The sequence below is a fragment of the Falco biarmicus genome (genome assembly GCF_023638135.1).
Source record: "Falco biarmicus isolate bFalBia1 chromosome 13 unlocalized genomic scaffold, bFalBia1.pri SUPER_13_unloc_1, whole genome shotgun sequence".
Taxonomy (NCBI): Eukaryota; Metazoa; Chordata; class Aves; order Falconiformes; family Falconidae; genus Falco; species Falco biarmicus.
In genome coordinates, this window is record NW_026611656.1 from 123,668 (window position 1) to 145,924 (window position 22,257).

A 22,257-nucleotide genomic window follows, 5' to 3' on the forward strand; every position below is an offset into this window, starting at 1 on the left:
TCACGAGAGGACCAGAAGCACCAGCTCCCACCCCTAAACCTCCCGCACCCTTACGTCCTTAACCTTTTTAAGGGTTTTTTGACTTTTTAGTTTTAAAAATCGGTTGAAAAATCCCTTGAAGCTCCAAAAACATCCCACTTCTCAGCACTGTTAAAAACGACTCCCGTGGCACCTCAGAACCCCCGGGCCCTGGGATCACCCGCAGTGTGCCGCGTGACCGTCCCTGGGGACACCCCCCCAGGCTATCACCCTTGTCCTTTGGGGACAATACCCACCCACCCCCCCCGCCCCAACCCCTGTCCCTGGGGAACTGGGATCACCGGGCACCCCTGCTGCCCCAAGAGCCGAATCCCTGAGAAACGTGGGACCCCTGTCACCCCCTTTTCTGGGGAGCTGGGGCCCTTTGTCCCCATTGCTGGGGATCCCAGGAGCCCCCAGTGTCCCCATCCCTGGAATCCTATGGGATGGAGGTCCCCGGTCACCCCAACGCCCCAGCCCCAGGGAACTGGGGATCCCCAGACCCAGGCCCCTGTGGGAACGGGGGACACCCTCCCCCCATCACCCCCATCTTCGGGTGACCAGGAACCCCTGAATCCTTGTCCCCAAGGAACTGGGGACCCCCATCTCGCGCCCTGCTATCTGGCTGCCCGCCCTGAGGTAACGGAGGGCAGCTCCGCCCTGCACCCCTCTTCACAGAGTAGCTATCCGTTATTCGACACCCCATAGGTGGAGGTGTCTGCCTATCATTGCCATCAGCCAATAAGAGCCGTAATCTCCCTAGGAAGGCGGGAACAGCCACCTGTGCTGGAGGGGTGCGTGCTCCTATAGTCTGCCTCACCTTCTCCTGCGCCAGCGATTGGTAGGTACTCCTGTCAATCAAATCCAACCTTTTCGCTGAAGAGGCGGGGCTTGTTGTCCTCTCCTGTCAGCCAGATGCCACTCCAAGCGAGATGGGGCAGCCGATTGGTCTCTCTACCTATCCATCATCACCACCTGCGCCTGCCATTCGCCTCTCGGCAAGGCGGTGCCCACCCCCCCTCAGGGGGAAAGGCATCTCCTTGAATCTGATTGGAACGACGGCTTGTCCATCAACCACTGGCGAGCCAGCCCATTGGCTCACCGCGCACCAGGCGCGGTTTGTAGCCGGGTTCCCCTCGGCGGCTCATTCCCGGGCGGGCCGCGACGATTGGCGGTATCGCCGCGGGGGGGCGGGCGGAGGCGCGGAGGCGGCGCGTTGATTGGCTGCGGGGCGGGGCCACCTGTCAGTCCGTGTCAGTCAGGGCGGCGGCGGCGGCGGCGGCGGGTCCCCCCATGGCAGCGGCGGGGCCCGCGGCGGCCGCGGCTCCCGCTCGGCTCCCAGCGGCGGTAGCGGCGGGGGGGCGCCGCGGGCCCCCCCCTCGGAGGCAGCCGGCGGTCGCCATGGCAGCGCCTCGCAGGTAGGAGGGGCGGGGAGGGACGACCCGCCCCCTCGGAGGGGGGGGGGGGGGCTCCTTCCCTCAGGGATGGGGGGTGCCCCCCCAAGGGGGGGGGCTGTGAGGGGTAATCACCCCCCTAAGGCTGGGGCGGGGGGGATTGGAGGTAGCCCCCCTCCCCAGGGGGCAGGTATATTTGAGGGTGACCCCCTGGGGGGGATACTGGGGGTGAAGCGCACCTCGAGTCTGGGGAGGGGGGGTGCCTATAGGGGTGATGCTGGGGGGGAGGGGGGGATTTGGGGTAAATATTCCCCCCCAGCTATGAGGGAAGTATATTGGTGTTGCCACCCAGCCCCCCCCAGCTGGGGGAGAACTGGGGGGACCCCCCGTATGGGGAGGGCATTGAGATAATCCCCCCCTGGTTATGGGGGTGGCTGGGGGTAACCCCCACCCAGGACTATAGGGTAACTGTGGGGGTGCTCCCCCCCAGACTAAGGGGGTGAATGGGGTTGCCCCCCACTTATGGGGGGTAATTGTAGGTTTACACCCCCCTGGATAAAACCACAAGAGTGCCCCCCACCATGAAGGGGGGGGGGCATTGGGGGTGCCCCCCAAACGCCATGGGGAGGCATTAAGGATGCCTCCCCCCACAGAGGGGGTCACTGCGGGGGGTCACCCCCTGTTCCCATCTTTTATTGGGGCCCCCCAGCACTGCAGCTTGGGGGGGGGGGGTGTTGTGCAGAGGGTATTGTCCCTTAGTTTGCCTTAAAACAATGAGGGGTTGGTTGAAAAAAAAAGGGGGGGGGGCAGCTGCAGCAGGCAGCTGGGCCCCCCCTATCACAGCCATCATCCCCCAGATGTCATTTGTTAGAGGGGGGGGCTTTAATCACACTCCCCCACCCACCCAGCGCACACCCACCCTCTCCACCACCATCCCTGTGCCCCCCATCCGTGGGGAGGGGGTTTGGGGGTGGTCCCTGGGAACCCACCAAAACACCCCCCACCCCCCCCACCCCCCTCTGCAGCCGCCCAGAAGATGGAGCAGCCGTGGCGGCAGCCCCTGGAGCAGCGGCTTTGTGCCATCCCCGACACGCCTCTCCTTTTGGGTTCAAACCCAGGGATTTTAGCTCCGCCGGGATGACTCGGGTTTCCCATCAAATGACAGGTTTTTCCCCCAAATTCCTCCTCCTTTCTTAATTTCCCCTACCCCCCACCCCCTTTTCTGCTGGTTTGCCATCCGTCAGAGCTGCCGGCGTCGTTTAATACCTGCTGCCGCCAGCAGCCTGGATGGAGGGAAAAAAAAAACCCACCCTATTTTGGTGAAAAATCCCCCAAACCACCAAACCTTCCCATTTTCTGGGCTTCTTTCACCCAAGTTGGGACTGCAAAACCCACAAAAATCACCACCCGAGTGGCATTTTGGGTTGGTTTTCCCCCCAAAACCACATTTGGAAATACATTTTGGTGGCTGGTACTGAGCGGGGGGGGCGGGGCGGGGAGGAGTTTCCTCGCTCCGTTTTGGTGCTAAATTCAGTTCAGTTTTTGGTGGCTTTTGATCAGTTTTAAATCTGGTGGTATTTTGGGGGGATTTTAGCTGAATATTTGCACCTGTTTCATTCCCGCCAGTGGCAAAACCTGTGCTGTTTAAACCCATTTTTATCCATTTTCCTCCTCTTTCCGCCAACTGCGGATTTTAATGAACCTTGAGAACGTCCTGCTGAAATATTTGTTGGTTTATTCGTTCTTTTTTTCCCTTGTCTGGCTCGTTTTTGATGTTAGTAAGCGGGGTTTAGGGCACATTGGTGGATTTTTGATGGTTTGTGTTTGCTGGAAAGTCACTACCCCGGCACCTCCACAAAATTGCTGCTGAAATGGGGGGTGAATCCCTGCTTCGATGAAGTTTTGAGAGGCGGTTAAAAACAGCTCGGAGACGCCGCAAAAATGGTGCAAAACGGCACCGAGAGACACCGAGGAAACGGCGTAGAAAATACTGTGAAAACGGGGTGGAAAAGGTGCAAAATGACACTGACAGACGCTGCAAAAATGGGCGGAAAAGGCATAAAACGGCACTGAAAAGGCATAGGAAGGGGCAGAAAAGGCGCAAACGGTATGAAGCTCCCCAGAAAAGCTGCAAAAAATGGGTCAAAAAAGCAACAAATCAGCAGATTTTAAGCGCGAGGGGGGAAATTTTCACCTTTTCCTCCCAAAAACGCTCTGGCTCGAGGTTGGTGCCTTGACATCTTGCTGAAATTGGGCTTTTTTTTACAGCGCTTTGGCCCAACAATGGTATTTTGGGGGAAAAATGAGTAATGTGACGGCGACGCGTAGGGACTTTGGGGACACGCGGGGACCTCGAGGACTCCGCAGCACCCCGTCGCACCGGGAAAGTTATTTTTTTATTAACTCACCATCACAAACGGGCTGAAATCAGGATCATCCAAGCCCTTTCCTGGGCCAGTTTCCTCAAAACAGAGCCGGGGCGCCGTGGTGGCATTTCCAGGACCATTTCCACCATTTCCCCCCCCCAATTTTCTCAGCGCCTTTGACTACACCCAGGACTTTTTTTTTTCTTTTTTCCTCCAAATTCAAACAACTTCAGCAAATTTTGTTACCCGTCACCTCAGAATGAGCTCTCAGCGTGGTGGGAACCCTTGAGGATGACGGTCACCAGCTCCTCCCCCCTCCACGCTGGAAAACTAACAGGATTTCACCCCCCCCCCAAAAAAAAAAAAAAAAAAAAAGAAAAATTCCAACCCGGCTTTGCATCTTTTTTTTCCCCGTTTCCACCTGTTTTTTTCTGGTTCTCATAAACCATTTGCCCGCTTCATTTTGGGGTTGAAATCATACGTTTCGGCCATCCCATGCTCATCCACGGGCGGTTGTTGCTTTTATCCCCGCCCTGCACTGGTGTGGAAATGAACATTTTCCTAAAACGCCATTTCAGGACGTTTTTGCAGCCCATTGAACCCTGGCAGGTTGTGCTGCGGCTGCTGTTTGATCAGTAACGTAGAATTTTGCATCGGTGGCACTCACTATTTTCTTTTTTTTTTTTTCCTTAAAACAGTATTTTGGGTGATATCGGGCAGCAAGGTCTTGCAGGGAAATATTAATTATAGAAAATAAATTAATGGCTGGCCTGGAGACAAAGGCACTGCTGGGAAAGCCCTGTCCCGTGATGAGCAGCATGGGCTGAATTAAATATAATCAAGGCGCTTTTAAAATTTTTTTCCCTCCACTTTATAAAATTTCCTGCTTAACAAGCAAATCCACGTGATCCCATTAATGATTGACCCGATTCTCCCTGCTTGCCCCGAAGCCACCCTGTTAAATTTTGCTGTTTCTGGAAAACTAACCAAAGAATGTGGGATTTTCCCCATTGGCGGCATGGCTGTGCTTGCCCAACGCCCCTTCATTGCTCTGCTTTCCTCGGAGCTCGTTTTGCTGTACCGGTTAATTTTTCCACTGGAAAAAGGGATCAGAACATGGCTTTATGGTTAAAACCTCCCCGATTTATAGTTTGATCTGCGCAGAGGGCAAATTAAGCCCAAATCAGGTAAATCACACATTGATGGTGTATCCTTCAGGTGCTGCGGCTTTTTTATTTCTTTTCTCCGCTTTCTTCACCTTTAACCACAGCAGTGGCTGAGGGCTCATTTTGCCAGTCTCCAGCAGCATTTTTTTCACCAAAAGGAGAGTTTTTCAGCCCAAAAAAGGCCAGAGCATCCTTGAGGGATCCCAGTCCTTGTCCATCCTCCAGCAAATCTCTGGAGACGCCGCTTGAACCCTTCTTTTTGCAGCACTCTTCAACCCACCATTTTCCACCCCATTTCTGCCAGTCCCTGCAATCCCAAACCGAGACTCATTCCTCCCCAGGGAGGCATTTTTCCATAAAACCCCACCAAAATGGGCAAACTGGGTGCTGTCAACCCCTACAGCAAATCCACAGCAGGGCCGGCTTTCCGTAAATGCTCTCTTCCCGCATTGACCCGTTCCTTCCCAAAATGAGGGTTCACTGGGCTTAATCCCAGTTTTTAGGCTAATTTAGTTCGACTGATTTTGGGCAAACACAGGATGATGCGCTTAGACCTGGCTTGATGTGAAACCTGGGCTTAAATGGTCGGGGATTTTTTTTTTTTTTTTTAGGGAATTAAGTGACTGTCTTGGTGCAAATGGAGCGATGCTCGCATCCGCTCACGCCGGCGCTCGCTTTTCCAGGTGAGACCCCCGAAATCCCCGCGGGCTCGGCCCACCGCCGGCCCCCGCCGCCATGGCATCGCCGGCTGTCAGCCCCGACTCGTCCTCCCACGAAGCCCTCTCCTCCGTCAACTCAGCCCCGGCATGTTCGCCCACCTCCGACTCGGAAAACCTCAGCCCCGACGAACTGGAGCTGCTGGCGAAACTGGAGGAGCAAAACCGGTGAGTTCCAGGTGTTACGCACCCCATTCGCTCTCTTTATCATCCTTTTTTTATCCAAATATTTCCCTTAAAATCAGAGGCTGGACATCAACGAGCCACTTCCCCAAGCATTGCTCCAACCGGGGCAAAAACCCACCATTTTTTTTAATTTTCACCTTTATTTTCACCTATTTTCATGCAGTTTCTTATGTTCAAATTTCTATTTTGCTCTGAAAACAGCCGGCTTTGCTCGTTCAGGCAGGCAAAGGGGAATCTTGCAAGGAAATGGTTGTTGGGAAATAATAAATCCTAAAGAATAAACCCACCCGCTTGGGTGGTGGGTTTTAAACCCGCTCTGGATGGGAAACGAACCCTGAGGTTCACTTGGCCGCGATGCTGGGCAAAAAGCTCCATCCCCAGCCTTCAAACCGGTGTTCAAATCAAGCCCTGAAGCGAAAATTTCCTTCCAAAGGTGTTTTGAAGCAAATTTGCGCTGAGAAAAAAGCCCATCGTGAATCCGTTGTTTAAGCAAATTGATTAAAGAAACCGTCCCCAGGCAGCTGTCAACATTTGGCTGGGACAAACAGCCCAGCCGGGTGCTATTTTGGGGTCGTTTTGGGGAATATCGCCTTTTTTGGTGTGGTTTTGGAGGACTTTCCCCTCCTTTGGGGCATTTTGGGTGAATCTCTCTTCCTTCGGGGCGGTTTGGAGGGAATCTCTCCTTCTTAGGGATGTTTTGGAGGAAGATCTCCTCGTTCGGGGTGGTTTCTGGGGAACTGCTCCTCTTGGAGCAGGATTTTGTAGAATCGCTTCTCCTTTGGGGCTGTTTGAGGGAAGTATCTCCTTTTCTGGGATGGTTTTGGGGGGCTGTCTTGTCTTTTTTTTGGGGGGCGCTACCTGTGTCTCTCGCAGGCTACTGGAGGCCGACTCCAAGTCAATGCGCTCCATGAATGGCTCACGACGGAACAGCGGCTCGTCCTTGGTCTCCCAGCTCCTCGGCCTCCTCCAACCTCAGCCACCTCGAGGAGGACACCTGGATCCTCTGGGGCCGCATCGTCAACGAGTGGGACGAGTGGCGCAAGAAGAAGGAGAAGCTGCTGAAGGTGAGGGCGCTGCTTTAGTTTGAATGGTATTTTAAACCCTCCGGCAAAAACCTGCACTGGCCTTCCAGGGTGGTGCCTCCCCCATCCATGAGGAGCTTCCCCAGCTTCTTGAAAGCCATTTTCTCAGGTTTTTGCCCCGTTTTTCCCACAGGAGCTCATCCGCAAAGGGATCCCTCACCATTTCCGTGCCATCGTCTGGCAGCTGCTCTGCAGCGCCACCGACATGCCCGTCAAAAACCAATACTCAGAGCTACTCAAGATGTCCTCCTCCCTGCGAGAAGCTCATCCGACGGGATATCGCCCGCACCTATCCCGAACACGAGTTCTTCAAGGGCCAGGACAGTCTGGGCCAGGAGGTGCTCTTCAACGTCATGAAGGTAACGTCTTTCCTCAGGCGGCACAGGGTCTTGGTCACAGCCAGGATATCCCTTTGGGTTTTGAAGCTGGTTTTGCTGGATTATAATTTTGGAGGGGTTTGCTTTCCACCACAAACTCCTGGAACCGCTTTTCGCAGCGTGACAGCCCTTGCTTCACAAAGGGACCTCGGGTTTTTTTTCCTGCGGCGTTTCCTCTGTACTACTCCATCCATCCCAAAACTCAGTTTTCATTTTGACACGTACATCACAACGTTTGAGTTGTCATCTGAATGAAGAAACGGGTAATTGAGGCTTTTGGGGGGGTCCAAATTCAAGTTTGCAGCCACATCGTGTTCACAGGTGGTGTTGTCGACCGAAAAAAACCCTCTTTTCCGTGGTCAAGGCTTCCCTCCCACCGCTGGCCTCCCCCCAGCCAGCGGGAATTCTGACCTGGTCCAATCCCCCTGCTCACACGTAGGTTTATTTTGAATTTTTTTCCTTCTTCCAGGCCTATTCACTGGTGGACCGGGAGGTTGGATACTGCCAAGGTAGCGCCTTCATCGTGGGACTGCTGCTTATGCAGGTTTGTGACAAACCCCTGAGCGAGGAGGAGCTGCTGGCCTGGTTGGGAAACGGGAGACCTTTTCTTGATCCTAAGGAACAAAATGGTCTTGTTCCCACCATCCCACGTTCTCCTGATGGGTTTTAAATCCCCCATTAGTATCCTCCTTCCACCCAGGGATGGCTCCTGGCACATCCCATCCCATCCCATCACCTGCTGGGAAGAGGCTCTGCATCCAGAACTGCCAGCAGAGGTTTAAGGGGAAATTCATGTCCCTTTGGGTCTCCAGATGCCCGAGGAAGAGGCCTTCTGTGTGTTCGTGAGGCTGATGCAGGAATACCGCTTACGGGAGCTCTTCTAACCCAGCATGGCCGAGCTGGGGCTCTGCATCTACCAGTTTGAGTACATGCTGCAGGTAGGCACCACCCCACGTCCCCCAGAATGCTCGTGGTGCTGGGAACCAGCGGGTAGAACCAGGGGACAAGGAAAGGGAGAGGTTGGAGTGAGGTGGCAGCTTCAGGAGAAATGCATTCCTCCGATGGAGCTCATGTCCAGCAACACAGATCCTGGGGACATCTATGAGGTGCTCTGAGGACCATCCATGATTCCTCAAGGGGGACATCAGTGAGACCCCCAAGAACATGCACAGGACACCTTGGGGACATCCATGAGACCCTCAGGGCACCTCCGTGAGATGCCCCAGGGGCCATCCATGAGGTGCCCTGAGAGGGACATCCATGAGATCCTAGGGACCATCCACAGAGGACCTTCCGTGAGCCCCCTCAGAGACCTCCACAAGGACCTCGTGAACATGTTCAAGACCTCAGCAGCCATGAATAGCTCCTAAAACCATCCACCATTTCCCGTTCCTCTTCATTTCTTCCATTTTCTTATGTCCAGGAGCAGTTGCCGGAGCTGAACATCCACTTCCGCTCACAGAGCTTCCTCACCTCCATGTATGCCTCCTCCTGGTTCCTCACCCTCTTCCTCACCACCTTCCCTCTTCCTGTGGCCACGCCGCGTCTTCGACATCTTCATGTACGAGGTAACGGGGCTGCGCCAACATCATCAATCACCAAGGGACGACACCCACATTTTCCATCTTGATGTGGAAACATTCCTGGGGAGAAAAACCCCGGGTGGGAAAGACAATGGCATGGGATCAAGTGTGGACCCTTCCTGCAGGGGGCTGGAGATTGTCTTCCGTGTGGGAATGGCGCTGCTGGCAGTTCAACCAGGCTGAGCTTGTCCAGCTTGACATGGAGGGCATGTCCCAGGTACGGGCCAGTGGCTTTAGGGGTGGATTTGTTTCAACGGGACATATTTTGGGGGTGGATTTGTCCAACAGGAGATGTTTCAGAGTGGATGTGTCAACAAGAGATGTTTCGGGGTGGATTTGTCCAACAGGACGTGTTTCGGGATAGATTTGTCCAACGGGACGTGTTTTGGGGTGGATTTGTCCAACACAATATCTTTTTGCATGGATTTTCTCCAAGAGGATGAGTTTTGGGATGGATTTATCCAGTGGGACGTGTTTCCAACGGGACGTGTTTCGGGGCAAATTTAACCCGAACCAGGATGTGTTTTGGGCCCGTTTTACGCAACGGGACGTATTTTGTGGTGGATTTCTGCAACGAGCTGTATTTTAGCTTTACGGGATGAGCCGTATTTTGGGGTGGGTTTATGCAACGAGGGTGTGGGTTTGGGCAGATTTATCCTATTTTTGGGGTGATTTTCATAGCTGATTTCTGCACCCACAGTACTTCCAGAAGGTGATCCCACACCAGTTCGACAGTTGCCCCGACAAGCTGATCCTCAGGGCCTTCCAGGTCAAGTACAACCCCAAGAAGATGAAGAGGTGAGATGGGGAGAGGGGTTCCTCTGCCAGGTGTGGGGCATAGGGCCAGGGGATCTGGTCCCCATCCTCATGTCCCAGCCTGTCCCCATGTCCTGAGCAGGCTGGAGAAGGAGTACGCTGCCATCAAGAACAAGGAGATGGAGGAGCAGATCGAGATCAAGGTGAGAAAGATCAAGTGTTGGCATCCTGGGGCTCCTTGAGCTACTCTCATGGGGACTTGGCCCATCCCCAGGGCCAGCTGAACCCCACTGGCGTAGCATAGCCCATCCTTGGGGCCATCTAAGCCACCTGGGGCCACTTTGGCCCATCCCAGGGGCACTTGACCCTTTCCCAGTGCCGTTTGAGCCATGCTGGGATGGCTCAGCCCATCCCCAGCACTGTTGAATCCGTCCCAGGGCCACTTTGACTCATCCCTGGGGTCACTTGGAGCCGTGCCAGCACCGTGTAGCCCATCCCTGGGGCTACCTGAGCCATCTCAGGGTGGCTTAGCCCTCTCCCTGGAGCCACCTGACCCCATCCCTGGGGTCATTTGACCATCCTGGGACAACTTTACCCATCCCCGGGGCATCTAAACCACCCTGGGATCACTTGGACCCATGGCTGGGAATGTTCAGCCCATCTCTGGAGCCATCTGAGCCATCTCCAGGGCCATCTAAACCATCCTGGGGCCACCGTCGCCCATCCCCAGGGCTTTTGAAGCTGTCCCCAAGGCCACTTAGCCTGTCCCCAAAGCCACGTTAGCCATCCCAGGGCCACTTTGTCCCATTTTCAGGGTTGTTTGAGTCATTCCAGGGCCATTTGACCGGTCCCTGAGGCCACAGGAACCATCCAGGGACAGCTTAGCCCATCCCTGGGGCCACTTCACCCCTGTGTCCCCTGTCCCCAGACTGTGCCCAGGCTTAGAGACCCCCCCCAAGGATGTCCACACCCCCCTCCGGTGCTAATTTCTCCCCCATTTTTCCCCTCTCAGCGCCTCCGCACTGAGAACCCGCCTGCTGAAACAGCGCATCGAAACCCTGGAGAAGGTGAGCACCACGGCTGGCACCCCAAAACTCCCCGGGGGGCACCCAGACCCCCCTGGGGATACCCAGATTCCCCCTGGGGGGCACCCAGACCCACCTAGGGATACCCAGCCCCCCCCGGGGGATACCTAGCCCCCCCCGGGGGGCACCCAGCCCCCCCCGGGGATACCCAGCCCCCCCCCGGGGGGCACCCCAGCCCCGCCTGGGGATACCCAGACGCCCCCCAGGGGGCACCCAAACTCCCCCCCGGGGATATCCAGACCCGCCCCGGGGGGGCACCCAGACCCCCTGCGGATACCCAGACCCCCCTGGGGGGCATGCAGACCCCCCTGGGGATACCCAGACCTGCCTGTGGGGCACCCAGCCCCCCCCCGGGGATACCCAGGCCTCCCCAGGGGGCACGCAGACCCCCCTGGGGTTACCCAGACCCCCACCTGGGGATACCCAGCAGCCCCCTGGGGGGCACCCAGACCTGCCTGGGGGGCACCCAGACCTGCCTGGGGGACACCCAGCCCCCCCCAGGGACACCCAGGTCCCCCCGGGGGACACCCAGGCCCCCCGGGGGGCACCCAGACCCACCTAGGGATACCCAGACCCCCCCCCTGGGGGGCACCTAGACCTGCCTGGGGGGCACCCAGTTCCCCTGGGAATACCCAGACTCCCCCTGGGGGGCACCCAGAACCTATTGGGGATACCCAGACCCCGCCTGGGGGGCACTCAGACCCCCCCTGAAGCACCCAGAAAATCCCTTGGAACATCCCGAACTCCCCCCGAGGCACCCATGCCACCACCACCCCCAAAAAAAAATCCCAGCACCCATGGGTGCAATCCCACAAGGTCCAGCACCCTTTTATGGGCCGCCCCTCCAAAATCTCCCCTCCCAGCACCATTTTGGTGCAAAAATGGGATATTTTAAGTCCATCAAGCAGCTACTTCAGCATTTTTTCACACAAAGTCTCCCTCTGGGAGGTGGGTAACATTCTGTTTTAAGGCAAAATACCACCATCACCCTGTTTTCCCCCGGAGACTGGGAAAAAAGCTAAAATCCTTGGAAAACACCCCAAAACGGGGACCGATGATGCGCGGGAAGGTTGCCGGGTGCCTCCGCCTCGCGGCTTCTCTCGCTGCCTCCGCTCCTTCGTTTATCTTGTTACGTCTCTCCCTCTTTCTCTCTCTTCTCCGCCGGCGGCCGCAGGAGAGCGCGGCTCTCGCCGACAGGCTCATCCAGGTAGTGTCAAAAATAGCTATTTTTCTCTTTTCCTGCTGCGTTTTAACCCTTTTCTTCCCCCTTTTGCTTTCCCGGCCTCCCTGCGTCTGCCTCGTTTGGGGAAAATCTGCCCTTTTTCCTGCTTTTCTGGAGGCTCCCGCGCACCTTCCCCGCCTTGGGGGGTGGGGGGAAGGAAGGTTTGGGGGTGGTTGGTGAAAATGGGGGGGGTTGGCCCGTTTTGGGGCTCGGTGGTAAGTGGGGGGGGGGTGGCGCGGTGGCATTGGGGGGGCGGGGTTTGGGCAAGATGGGGTAAAAGCTGCTGTTTTTGATGAGTTTGCCCAAAATAGATGGATTTTGAGTGGAAGGTCATGGGTCGTGGTATGAGAGGGGACAGAATGGCCCCAGAGGTCCCCACGGGGCTGGTGTCACCTCCTTGTCCTCGGTGTCAGCTGCAGTGGGGCTGGTGTCGCCCCCCTTGTCCCCAGTGTCACCAGCCACAGGGCCAGCATCACTCAGGTGTCATCCACTGAGGGGGGGAAAGGGGGGGTTGGTGTCACCCCCTCATCCCTGTCGTCACCTCACCGTGGGGCTGGTGTCACCCTCCATGGCTGGCGTCACCCCCTTGTCCCCAGTGTCCTTCCCTTCATCCCCACCCCTCACCCACTGCGGGACTGGTGTCCCCCTCCTCATCCCCCATGTCCCCATCCTCCCCCCTCTTTGTCCCCACCACCGCCACCCTCTCTCGTGACACGCTGCTGCAGGGGAGAACCAGGGGTTGTGACACATCCCCGCTGTCCCCAGGGCCAGGTGACACGGGCGCAGGAGGCGGAGGAGAACTACATCATCAAGCGGGAGCTGGCGGTGGTGAAGCAACGCTGCACCTCGGCCACTGAGAACCTGCAGCGCGCCCAAACCACCATCCGACAGCTGCAGGACCAGCAGGTCGGTGTCCCCAGATGTCCCCAGATGTCCCCATCATCCCACACACATCCCCCCCCCCCTTCCATTCACGCCCCGCTACAGCCCAGATTCAGGGGTGGGGGGTGGGGTGCCACCCTGTGGGCCAGCCCAGGGGACACACAGGTGTTGTGCCCCGTGGGTGACACGGTGGGGACGGTGGCAGGGGAACCCACGCTTCAGCGAGGAGTTTGTCACCCACCTGGAGACGGAGCTGGAGCAGTCGCGGCTGCGGGAGAGCGAGACCCTCGGTGCCCTCAAGGAGATGCAGGATAAAGTCCTCGACATGGAGAAGGTGACGGGGACGGCTCGTGGGTGTCACACTGGTGGCCTTGCGGGTGGTCCCACAAGTGGCCCTGGGGAGGGGGAGAGTCACACAAATGGTCTTGGGGACAGGGACAGTCACGTGGGTGGCCGTGGGGTGGGGAGTGTCACATGAGTGGCTTGAGGACAGGGAGTGTCACACGGCAGGTCCTGGACCTGGCATCCCCTGTCCCTGGGGGTCCCCAGTGCCACACCAGGTGTCCCCAGGGGTTCCCCTGTGCCCAGGGATCCACATCTGTTCCCAGTATCCTCCATCATCTCCCCAGTGCCCCATGAGTGTCCCCACCTCCACCTGGCACAGGGGACGACCCCCCAGTGCCACCACCCTGGGATGTCCCTGCCGATGACGAGTGCCACCTCCCTGAGGTGTCCCCGATGACATCCAGTGTCGCTGCCCCACGTTGTCCCACGTTGTCCCTGCCCCAGGGTGTCCCCACCAATATCTGATGCCCCCCACCCCGGGGTGCTCCGACCCCGGGGTGTCCCCACCAATGTCCCCTGTGTCCCCGCAGAGGAACAGCCTGCTGCCAGACGAGGACAACGTGGTGCGGCTGCAGGAGGAGCTGCAGGCGCTGGCGCTGCGCGAGGCGGAGGCCGTCAAGTCGCTGACAGAGCTGCAGCAGCAGGTGAAGGACCTCAGTGACAGCTGGCAGGTAAGGAGCCGCACGCCTGGGTCCCCTCTGACACCCACCTGTGTCCCCCCGATGTCTGGGCCCCCCCCAGACACATGGGTCCCCTCCCAGCCACCTGGGTCCCTCATGCCGATGCCTAGGTCACCTCCCGACCACATTGGTCCCTTGTCCTGACATCTGGGTCCCCTCCTGGCCACCTGGGTCCCTTGTCCTGATGCCTGGGTCCCCTGCCATCTGACTGGGTCCCTCACCCTGCCACCTGGGTGCCCATGGAGACACGCGGGCCCCACCGCCTGCCCGGTGGGTGCCTGATGGTGGTGCGCGTGCAGGCGGGCCGGGCAGGCGGGCGCTGGAAGGAGTCCCCGCGGCGGAACAACGCCAACGCGCTGCAAGAGGCCGTGGTGGCGGCGCGGCTGCGGGAGGCCCAGGCCCAGGCCGAGCTGCGGGGCGCTGCGGCAGCGGGTGCTGCAGCTGGAGACACAGGTCAGAGCACGGGCCACATCCTGGCCCGGGGGCTGGGGGGGTGAAACTGGGGGTGCTGGGGCCAGGGGGGACCTGAACTGGGGGGTCCTGGGTGCTGAGCTGGGGGTGCTGGGGCTGGAGGGTCCTGGGTGCTGAACCGGGGGTGCTGGGCTGGCCCCGATGTCCCCCTCCCCAGGGCCAGATCCAGCGCACGGTGCTGGGCCGCGCGGAGCAGATGTATGTGGGGCTGCAGGAGCCATCTGGGGGGGGATGGGGGGACAGGGGGACAAGGACTGGGGCCGGGGTGGTGACAGCCCTGTCCCCCCCCCCCCAGGGCCAGATCCAGCGCACGGTGCTGGGCCGCGCGGAGCAGACGTGCGCGGGGCTGCGGGAGCAGCTGCGGCTGGCGGCGGCGCAGAGCAAGGGGCTGCAGGCGCAGCTCAGCGAGAGCCACCGCAAACACGCCGAGGCCCAGTGCAAGGTGGGACAGGGAGGGGACACGGCGGGGACACCCACGGCACCACCCGGGGCACCCACAGCCCTCCCGGGGGGTCCCCGTGTCCCCCTCCCATGGGGTCCCCGTGTCCCCTCCAGTGGGGACCTTATCTCACCTCCCATGGGGTCCCCATGTCCCCTTCAATTAGGACCTTATGTTCCCTCCTGTGTCCCCTCCCATGGCGGCCCCGTGTCCCCTCCCGTAGGGTCCCCATGTCCCCTCCCATGATGTCCCCATGTCCCCTCCAGTGGAGACCTTATGTCCCCCTCCCATGGGGTCCCAGTGTCCCCCCTCAATTGGGACCTTTATGTCCCCTCCTGTGTCCCCTCCCGTAGGGTCCCCATGTCCCGTCACATGAGATCTTTGTCCCCTCCCGTGGGGTCCCCAGTGGTCCCCCTCCCGTGGGGTCCCAGTGTCCCCTCCCATGATGTCCCCGTGTCCCCTCCTGTGGTGCCCCCATGTCCCCTCCTGTGGTGCCCCCATGTCCCCCTCCAGTGGGGACCTTATGTCCCCTCCCGTGGGGTCCCAGTGTCCCCTCCCATGATGTCCCCGTGTCCCCTCCTGTGGTGTCCCCATGTCCCCTCCAGTGGGGACCTTATGTCCCCTCCCGTGGGGGTCCCAGTGTCCCCTCCTGTGGGGTCCCTCTGTCCCCTCCCATAGTGTCCCCATATCCCCATCCCATGGGGTCTCAGGGTCCCCTCTGTGGGGGTCCCAGTGTCCCCTCCCGTGGGGTCCCAGTGTCCCCTCCTGTGGGGTCCCTCTGTCCCCTCCCATAGTGTCCCCATATCCCCATCCCATGGGGTCTCAGGGTCCCCTCTGTGGGGTCCCAGTGTCCCCCTCCCGTGGTGTCCCGATATCCCCTTCAACTGGGACCTTATGTCCCTTCCTGTGTCCCCTCCCATTGTGTCCCCATCTCCCCCTCCCATGATGTCCCCACGTCCCCTCCCCCAGAGTCCCCCCCCAGGGTCCCTTCCACTGCCCTTCCCTTGGCCCTGGGGACAAAGGTGGGGCTGGAACCTCCCCTGGGGGGGGGGAGCTGGCTGACCGGGGGGTGACCCGGGTGACACGGCTGTCCCCAGAGCAAGGAGGAGGTGATGGCGGTGCGGCTGCGCGAGGCCGACAGCATGGCGGCCCTGGCCGAGATGCGACAGCGCCGTGGCCGAGCTGGAGATCCAGGTGAGCGGGGGAGGGGACAACGGGGGGGGGGGATGGGCCCGGGGGGGTGGGGTGAGGGGGGTGACAGGGGGACTTGGGGACAGGGAGAGGGGGGAGGGACAGGCACCCGCTGACCCCGCGCGCCCCCCGCAGAGGGAGGAGGGGATGATCCAGGGGCAGCTCAACCACTCCGACGCCGCCCAGTACATCCGCCAGCTCAAGGACCACATCGACGAGCTCAAGGCCGAGGTAAGGCACCCAAGGGTGCTGGGGCCCCGCATCCTGCGCCCAAGGGTGCTGGGGCCCGCATCCTGCGCCCAAGGGTGCTGGGGGCCCGCATCCTGCGCCCCAAGGGTGCTGGGGCCCGCATCCTGCGGGGTGCTGGGGCCCGCATCCTGCGCCCAAGGGTGCTGGGGCCCGCATCCTCCGCCCAAGGGTGCTGGGGGCCGCATCCTCCGCCCAAGGGTGCTGGGGGCCCGCATCCTGCGCCCAAGGGTGCTGGGGGCCCGCATCCTGCGCCCAAGGGTGCTGGGGGCCCGCATCCTGCGGGTGCTGGGGCCCGCATCCTGCGCCCAAGGGTGCTGGGGGCCCGCATCCTGCGCCCAAGGGTGCTGGGGCCCGCATCCTGCGCCCAAGGGTGCTGGGGGCCCGCATCCTGCGGGTGCTGGGGCCCGCATCCTGCGCCCAAGGGTGCTGGGGGCCCGCATCCTGCGCCCAAGGGTGCTGGGGGCCCGCATCCTTGCGCCCAAGGGTGCTGGGGCCCGCATCCTGCGCCCAAGGGTGCTGGGGGCCCGCATCCTGCGCCCAAGGGTGCTGGGGGGCCCGCATCCTGGGCCCAAGGGTGCTGGGGCCCGCATCCTGCGCCCAAGGGTGCTGGGGGGCCGCATCCTGCGCCCAAGGGTGCTGGGGGGCCGCATCCTGCGCCCCAAGGGTGCTGGGGCCCGCATCCTGCGCCCAAGGGTGCTGGGGGCCGCATCCTGCGCCCAAGGGTGCTGGGGGCCGCATCCTGCGCCCAAGGGTGCTGGGGGGCGGCATCCTGCGCCCAAGGGTGCTGGGGGGCCGCATCCTGCGCCCAAGGGTGCTGGGGGGCGGCATCCTGCGCCCAAGGGTGCTGGGGGCCGCATCCTGCGCCCAAGGGTGCTGGGGGGCCGCATCCTGCGCCCAAGGGTGCTGGGGCCCGCATCCTGTGCCCAAGGGTGCTGGGGGCCGCATCCTGCGCCCAAGGGTGCTGGGGGGCGGCATCCTGCGCCCAAGGGTGCTGGGGGGCCCAGGACCCTTCCGCAGGGCGTGACCCCCTGCGCCCCTCCCCAGGTCACCCCGGGCTGCGTCCCCGATGTCCCCAAGGCCGGACGCCGGCCACGCTGGGGACAGTGCCCGGGGGGGGGAGGGGCGGGGGGGGAGCGCTGGCACCACCCGCGAGGTCCCGCGGTGCCATCGGCGATGTCCCCCGCGCCGTGTGGCAGGGGACAGCTGGTGACAGTGTCTCCCCCTCTCTCCTCCCCCCTCCCCTTCTCTGCTGTCCCTTGGCCCCTCCCTTGGCCCTTTGTCCCTTGTCCCCCTGTCCCTGGCCCCATCCCCTTGTCCCTGTCACCTTGACCCCATCCCTGCCCCCTTATCTCTGTCCCCCCCCTCGTGTCCCCATCCTCTTGTCCCATCACCCATCATGTCCCCCTGCTGTCCCTGGTCCCCTGTTCCCTGGCCCCATCCCCCATCGTGGTCCCACGTCCCTTGTCCCCTGCCCCCTTGTCCCCTGTCCCCGCAGATCCGGCTGCTGCGGGGGCCGCTGGCCTTCGGGGCGGTGGGGCTGGGGACACGCCTGGGGGACGAGGACTCGCTGGGGTCCTCGGACGAGGAGCTGCCACCCTTCGCCCTGACCCACGGGGACATCGGGGACCTCGGGGACCTCGGGGGACATGGGGGACAGCAGCGACAGCGAGACTGAGGGGGCACCCACGGCACCGTGACCCACGGGGACATCGGGGACAATGGGGGGACGGCAGCGACCAGCCAGACCCAGGGGGCACCCGGGGCACCCTGACCCGCGGGGGACAGTGGGGACATGGGGGTGGCAGCAGGGACAGCGAGCCCGAGGGGACACCCCAGGGACCCCAACTCGGGGGGACCTGCCAGCCCAGGGGGACCCCCAGGGGCCACCCACAGCACCCGGGGGACACTGGGGGACACAGGGACACCCATGGGTGCCCCAGCATCCCAGGGCAGGATCCCACTGGGGCGGGGGGGGGGGTGGGGGGGGGGGGGGGGGGAGGTCTTGGGCCTGGGGCTGCCCCGAGCCAACGTGCACAGAGGGATCCCGGGGCACCAGTGGATCTCCAAGCGGCTGGATATTGTGCACAGAGGGATCCCGGGGCACCAGTGGATCTCCAAGCGGCTGGATATTGTGCACAGAGGGATCCCGGGGCACCAGTGGATCTCCAAGCGGCTGGATATTGTGCACAGGGGGATCCCGGGGGCACCAGTGGATCTCCAAGCGGCTGGATATTGTGCACAGAGGGATCCCGGGGCACCAGTGGATCCCCAAGCGGCTGGATCCTGCACACAGAGGGATCCCGGGGGCACCGCTGGATCCCCTGAACAGAGGGATCCTGGAGCACTGCTGGATCCTGGAGCAGCCAGATCCTGCACAGAGGGATCCTGAGGCATCAGCAGACCTCTGAACGGGGGGATCCCAGGGTACCACTGGATCCCCGAGCGGCCAGATTCTGCACACAAGCCAGCCCCTGGGATGCGATGGGACCCCCCAGGACGCAGCCCAAGGCCAGATCCCAGGCCCAGCTGGATCCTGCCCGCAACTGGATCCTGGACACAGTGATCCCCTGGACACGTGGGGACCCCCCCAACCCTGAGACCCCCACCAAGGACATGGCCGGATCCTGCCCCCACCCCAGCCCCAGCTGGATCCCACACCTCGTGACGTGGGCACGGTGCGATCCCGGACAGCAGCTGGATCCTGGATCCCCCCCCTCCCCTTCCCCCCCTACAACGGATCCCAGCCACGGGGGGACCCCGGTACGGCCGGATCCCAGACGGTTTGGGGGTTCCCTGCCCTGCCCCCCCCTCGCTGTTTATACCCTGTACAGAGAAATAGAGACGCTGTGGGACAGCGGGGCCCCAAACCCCCTCGAATTCACCCCAAAATATCGGCGGGGGCCCCCAGCCCCCGGGGGTGCCCCCCAAACCAGGACCCGGGGGGGGTGGGGCAGCAGCACCTTTATTTGCCCCCTGGGGGGGAACCGGGGGGGGGAGGGGGCCCGGGGGGGCTGGGCTCAGGGGGCTGCCGGGGGGGGTCCTGGCCGCAGGCGGCTTCAGGGTGGGTCGGAGCTGGGGGGGGACACACAGGCTGGTGTCCCCAGTAACCCCCAGTGCTCCCAGTTACTCCTGGTCCTACCCCCAAACCCCCCAGTGCTCCCAGTTACCTACATCCCAGCTCTCCAGTGCTCCCAGTTACCCCTGGTCCTACCTTCTAATCCCCCAGTGCTCCCAGTTATCCCTGGTCCAATCTCCCAGTGCTCCCAGTTACCCCCCATCCCACCCCACCCAGTGCTCCCAGTTACCCACATCCCACCCCACCCCCAGTGCTCCCAGTTACCCTTAGTCCTACTGACTGCCCCCCGGTGTTCCGTTACCCTCCCATCACACCCCACTCAGTGCTCCCAGTTACTCCTGGTCCTACACCCCCCCCCCAGTGCTTCCCCCAGTACTCCCAGTATCCTCAGAGTTGCCAGTGAGCCCACAGTGCCCCCACAGTGTTCCCAGTTACCCTATCCCCCCAATCCTCCCCCCTTGCTCCCAGTATCCACCTCCAGTGCCCCCCCATACTCCCAGTATCCCCTGTGTCCCCCAATATGAGCAGTTACCCCCCCCCAGTGCCCCACGTTACCTCCCAGTTACCCCTCCCAGTGCTCCCAGTACCCCCCAGCCCCTCCATACCTGGCCCCCCCCCGGGCTGGGGGGGCAGCACTGGAGCTGGGGGAGGGGCGGGGGGCAGCTGAGGGCAGAGGGGGTGGTTAGTAAGGGGGGGGGGGGGAATTGGGGGGGTCCAGCCCAGGAGGGGGGGGACACGGGGGGTGGGGGGGTCAGGGTGGATTTAGGGGGGGCTTGGGGGGAGGGGCATCAGGTGGATGGGGGGGCTTGGGGAGTCTGAGGTGCTTTGGGGTGGGGGGGGGTAGGAGGGGGGCACAGCCCTGGGGGGGGCATCTGGGGGGTGGTCCCAATGATTGGGGGGGGGGTATTTGGGGGAGGGGGGGATTATTGGGGTGGGGGGGGGGAGGGGGGGGTGGTGTCCGTCGGGGGTTTCCTGAGGGGGGGTATCATTGGAGGGGGGGTCCCGGCGGGGTTATGGGGGAGGTGTCACTGGTGTGGGCGGGGGGGGGGGGAGGTCACTGAGGGGGGGGGGTCACGGGGGGGGGTCCCTATGGAGGGGGTATCACTGGGGGGGGGGGGGGATCCCAGGGGTGTCCCGGAGGGGTTGTGGGGGGGAGGGGTCACTGAGGGGGGGGGGTCACGGGGGGGAGGGGGGGTCACGGGGGGTCCCCCACCTGTGCGGCCGTGCACGAACCAGAGCCCCCCCGCCAGGGCCGCCCCCACCACGAAGGCCCCGAAGGAGACGGCAGCCACGGCCCCGGGGGGCACGGCGGGTTCTGGGGGGGCAAGCGTCAGCCCCCACAGCCCCCCCCGGGGGTCCCACACCCCCCAACCCCCCCCCCCGCCCCAAACCTTCCCCCCCTTCCGGGGGTCCCAGAACTCTCCACACCCCCAAACCTTCCCCCCCTTGCCCCAACCCCCCCCCCCGGGGGGGCCAGGACCACCCCCCCAGTCCCCCTTCAATTTCCACCCCCCCCGGGGGGGACCCCCCCCCAGCCCCCCCAAATCCCCACCTCAAGGGTCCCAGGGGTCTGGGGAACCCCCCCCCCAGCCCCTGTCTAAGCTCACCCCCCCCCGAGGGGAACACCCAGCCCCCCCCCCAAATCCCTGCCCCCAGGGGTCCGGGACCCCCCCAGCTCCCCCCAAATCCCCGACCCAGGGGTCCGGATGCCCCCCCCCCCCATCCGAGCACTCACACCGCGGGGGGGGGGGAGGGGCCGGGCCGGCGGGGGGGGCGGGGGGGGGCGACGCAGAACGGGGGGGGGGCGGCGGGAACGGCCCCGGGGGGGGGCACCTGGGGAGGGGAGGTTATTGAGGGGGGGCTCGGGAAGGGGACACGGGTGGGGGGGGGGGAAGTCGGGGGTCCTGGGGGGGGGGGGGCCCCTCTAGGGGTGGGTTCCCAGGGGGATTCCCGGGGAGGGGGGGAGGGGTGTCCCTGCTCCGGAGGGTTGGGGGGTCCCGAAGATGGGGGGGCGGGGTGGGGGGGGTCCAGTTTAGGGTTTCCCGGGGGGGGCGGTTGGGTGTTTGCATGGTGGGGGGGGTCCGGGGTTGGGGGGGGGGTCCCGGTCCTGGGGGGAGCGTCGGGGGGATTGGGGGTTCCCGGGGGGGGTCCCGGGTCAGGGGGTCTTTGTCAGGGGGTCCCGGGGGGTCCCAGGTCAGGGGGGTCGCGGGTCTGGGGGTGCCGGGGTTGGGGGTCCCGGGTCGGGGGTGCTGGGGGTCCCGGTCAGGGGGTCCCGGGTCCCGGGGGTCCCATGTCACAGGGTCTCTGCCGGGGGGTCCCGTTAGGGGGTCCGAGGGGGCGTCCAGGGGTCTGGGGGGGGCCCGGGTCAGGGGGGTCTCGGTCAGGGGGTCCCGGGGGTCCCAGGTCAGGGGGTCCCGGGGGGGTCCCGGACCTGGCGCGGGGCGGGCGGGCCCGAGCGTCACCACGAAGGGGCGGGGAGACGGTGCGGAGGGAGCGGCCGCGGGCGGGGCCGGGGCGGGGCCTGGGGGCGGGGGCCTGTCCCCGGAGGCCCCGCCCCTCCGGCGGGAACAGGGCTCCGCCCGGCACTGGGGGGAGGGGGGGCAGCGCTCGGGCTCCGGTGCCCCCCCTGTGCCCCCCCCCCGCTTCCAGTGCCCCCGCATAGGGCACCGGCGGTGCCAGTCCCGGCTCCCCGCCCCCCGCCGTGTCCCCCCCCTTCCCCCCCCCCCGTTCCCGGTGTGTGTCCCCCCTCCCCACCTCCCGTGTCCCCCCTCCCCGGCCCCCGTGTCTCCCCGTGTCCCCCCGCCCCCCATTCCCGGTGTCCCCCCCATGCCTCCCCCCCCAGGTGCCCCCTCCCCCCCCGTACGGGCGGCAGCCCCCCGCCCCGCCCCCCGTGTCCCTGTGCCCCCCCCGGTGCCCACCCCGTACTGGCGCCAGCCCATCCCCGTGTCCCCCCGAGTGCCACCCCCGGGGCCC

General features: G+C 63.0%; 2 protein-coding genes and 1 long non-coding RNA gene across 3 annotated transcripts in view; 1 reads left to right on the forward strand and 2 right to left on the reverse strand.

The window, feature by feature from the left end:
* Nucleotides 1-1,252: 1,252 nt before the first annotated feature.
* LOC130143215 (EVI5-like protein) lies at nt 1,253-17,983 on the forward strand. The gene is given in 27 exon segments (XM_056325869.1): nt 1,253-1,436; nt 5,628-5,828; nt 6,720-6,795; nt 6,797-6,910; nt 7,062-7,178; nt 7,180-7,287; nt 7,775-7,849; nt 8,118-8,243; nt 8,729-8,845; nt 8,847-8,881; nt 9,014-9,053; nt 9,055-9,105; nt 9,589-9,686; nt 9,787-9,847; nt 10,657-10,674; nt 10,676-10,711; nt 11,904-11,936; nt 12,717-12,857; nt 13,039-13,167; nt 13,709-13,849; nt 14,158-14,274; nt 14,276-14,311; nt 14,625-14,771; nt 15,866-15,940; nt 15,942-15,962; nt 16,095-16,190; nt 17,704-17,983. Coding segments are annotated over 26 exon segments (2,337 nt in total). The 5' UTR covers nt 1,253-1,436; nt 5,628-5,679; the 3' UTR covers nt 17,884-17,983.
* A 1,878-nt stretch (nt 17,984-19,861) lies between these two features.
* Nucleotides 19,862-21,081, reverse strand: LOC130143198 (uncharacterized). Its single transcript, XR_008819684.1, has 3 exons — nt 21,022-21,081; nt 20,498-20,599; nt 19,862-19,947 (listed from the first exon to the last, which is right to left on the reverse strand). It is a non-coding gene; the product is annotated as an uncharacterized LOC130143198 (long non-coding RNA).
* A 523-nt stretch (nt 21,082-21,604) lies between these two features.
* The window catches only part of COLGALT1 (collagen beta(1-O)galactosyltransferase 1), a 5,605-nt gene continuing 4,952 nt past the window's right edge, over nt 21,605-22,257 (reverse strand). The window contains exon 7 of the mRNA XM_056325846.1: nt 21,605-21,633. Coding sequence (XP_056181821.1) covers nt 21,605-21,633 — 29 coding nt within the window. The remainder of the gene's footprint in view (nt 21,634-22,257) is intronic.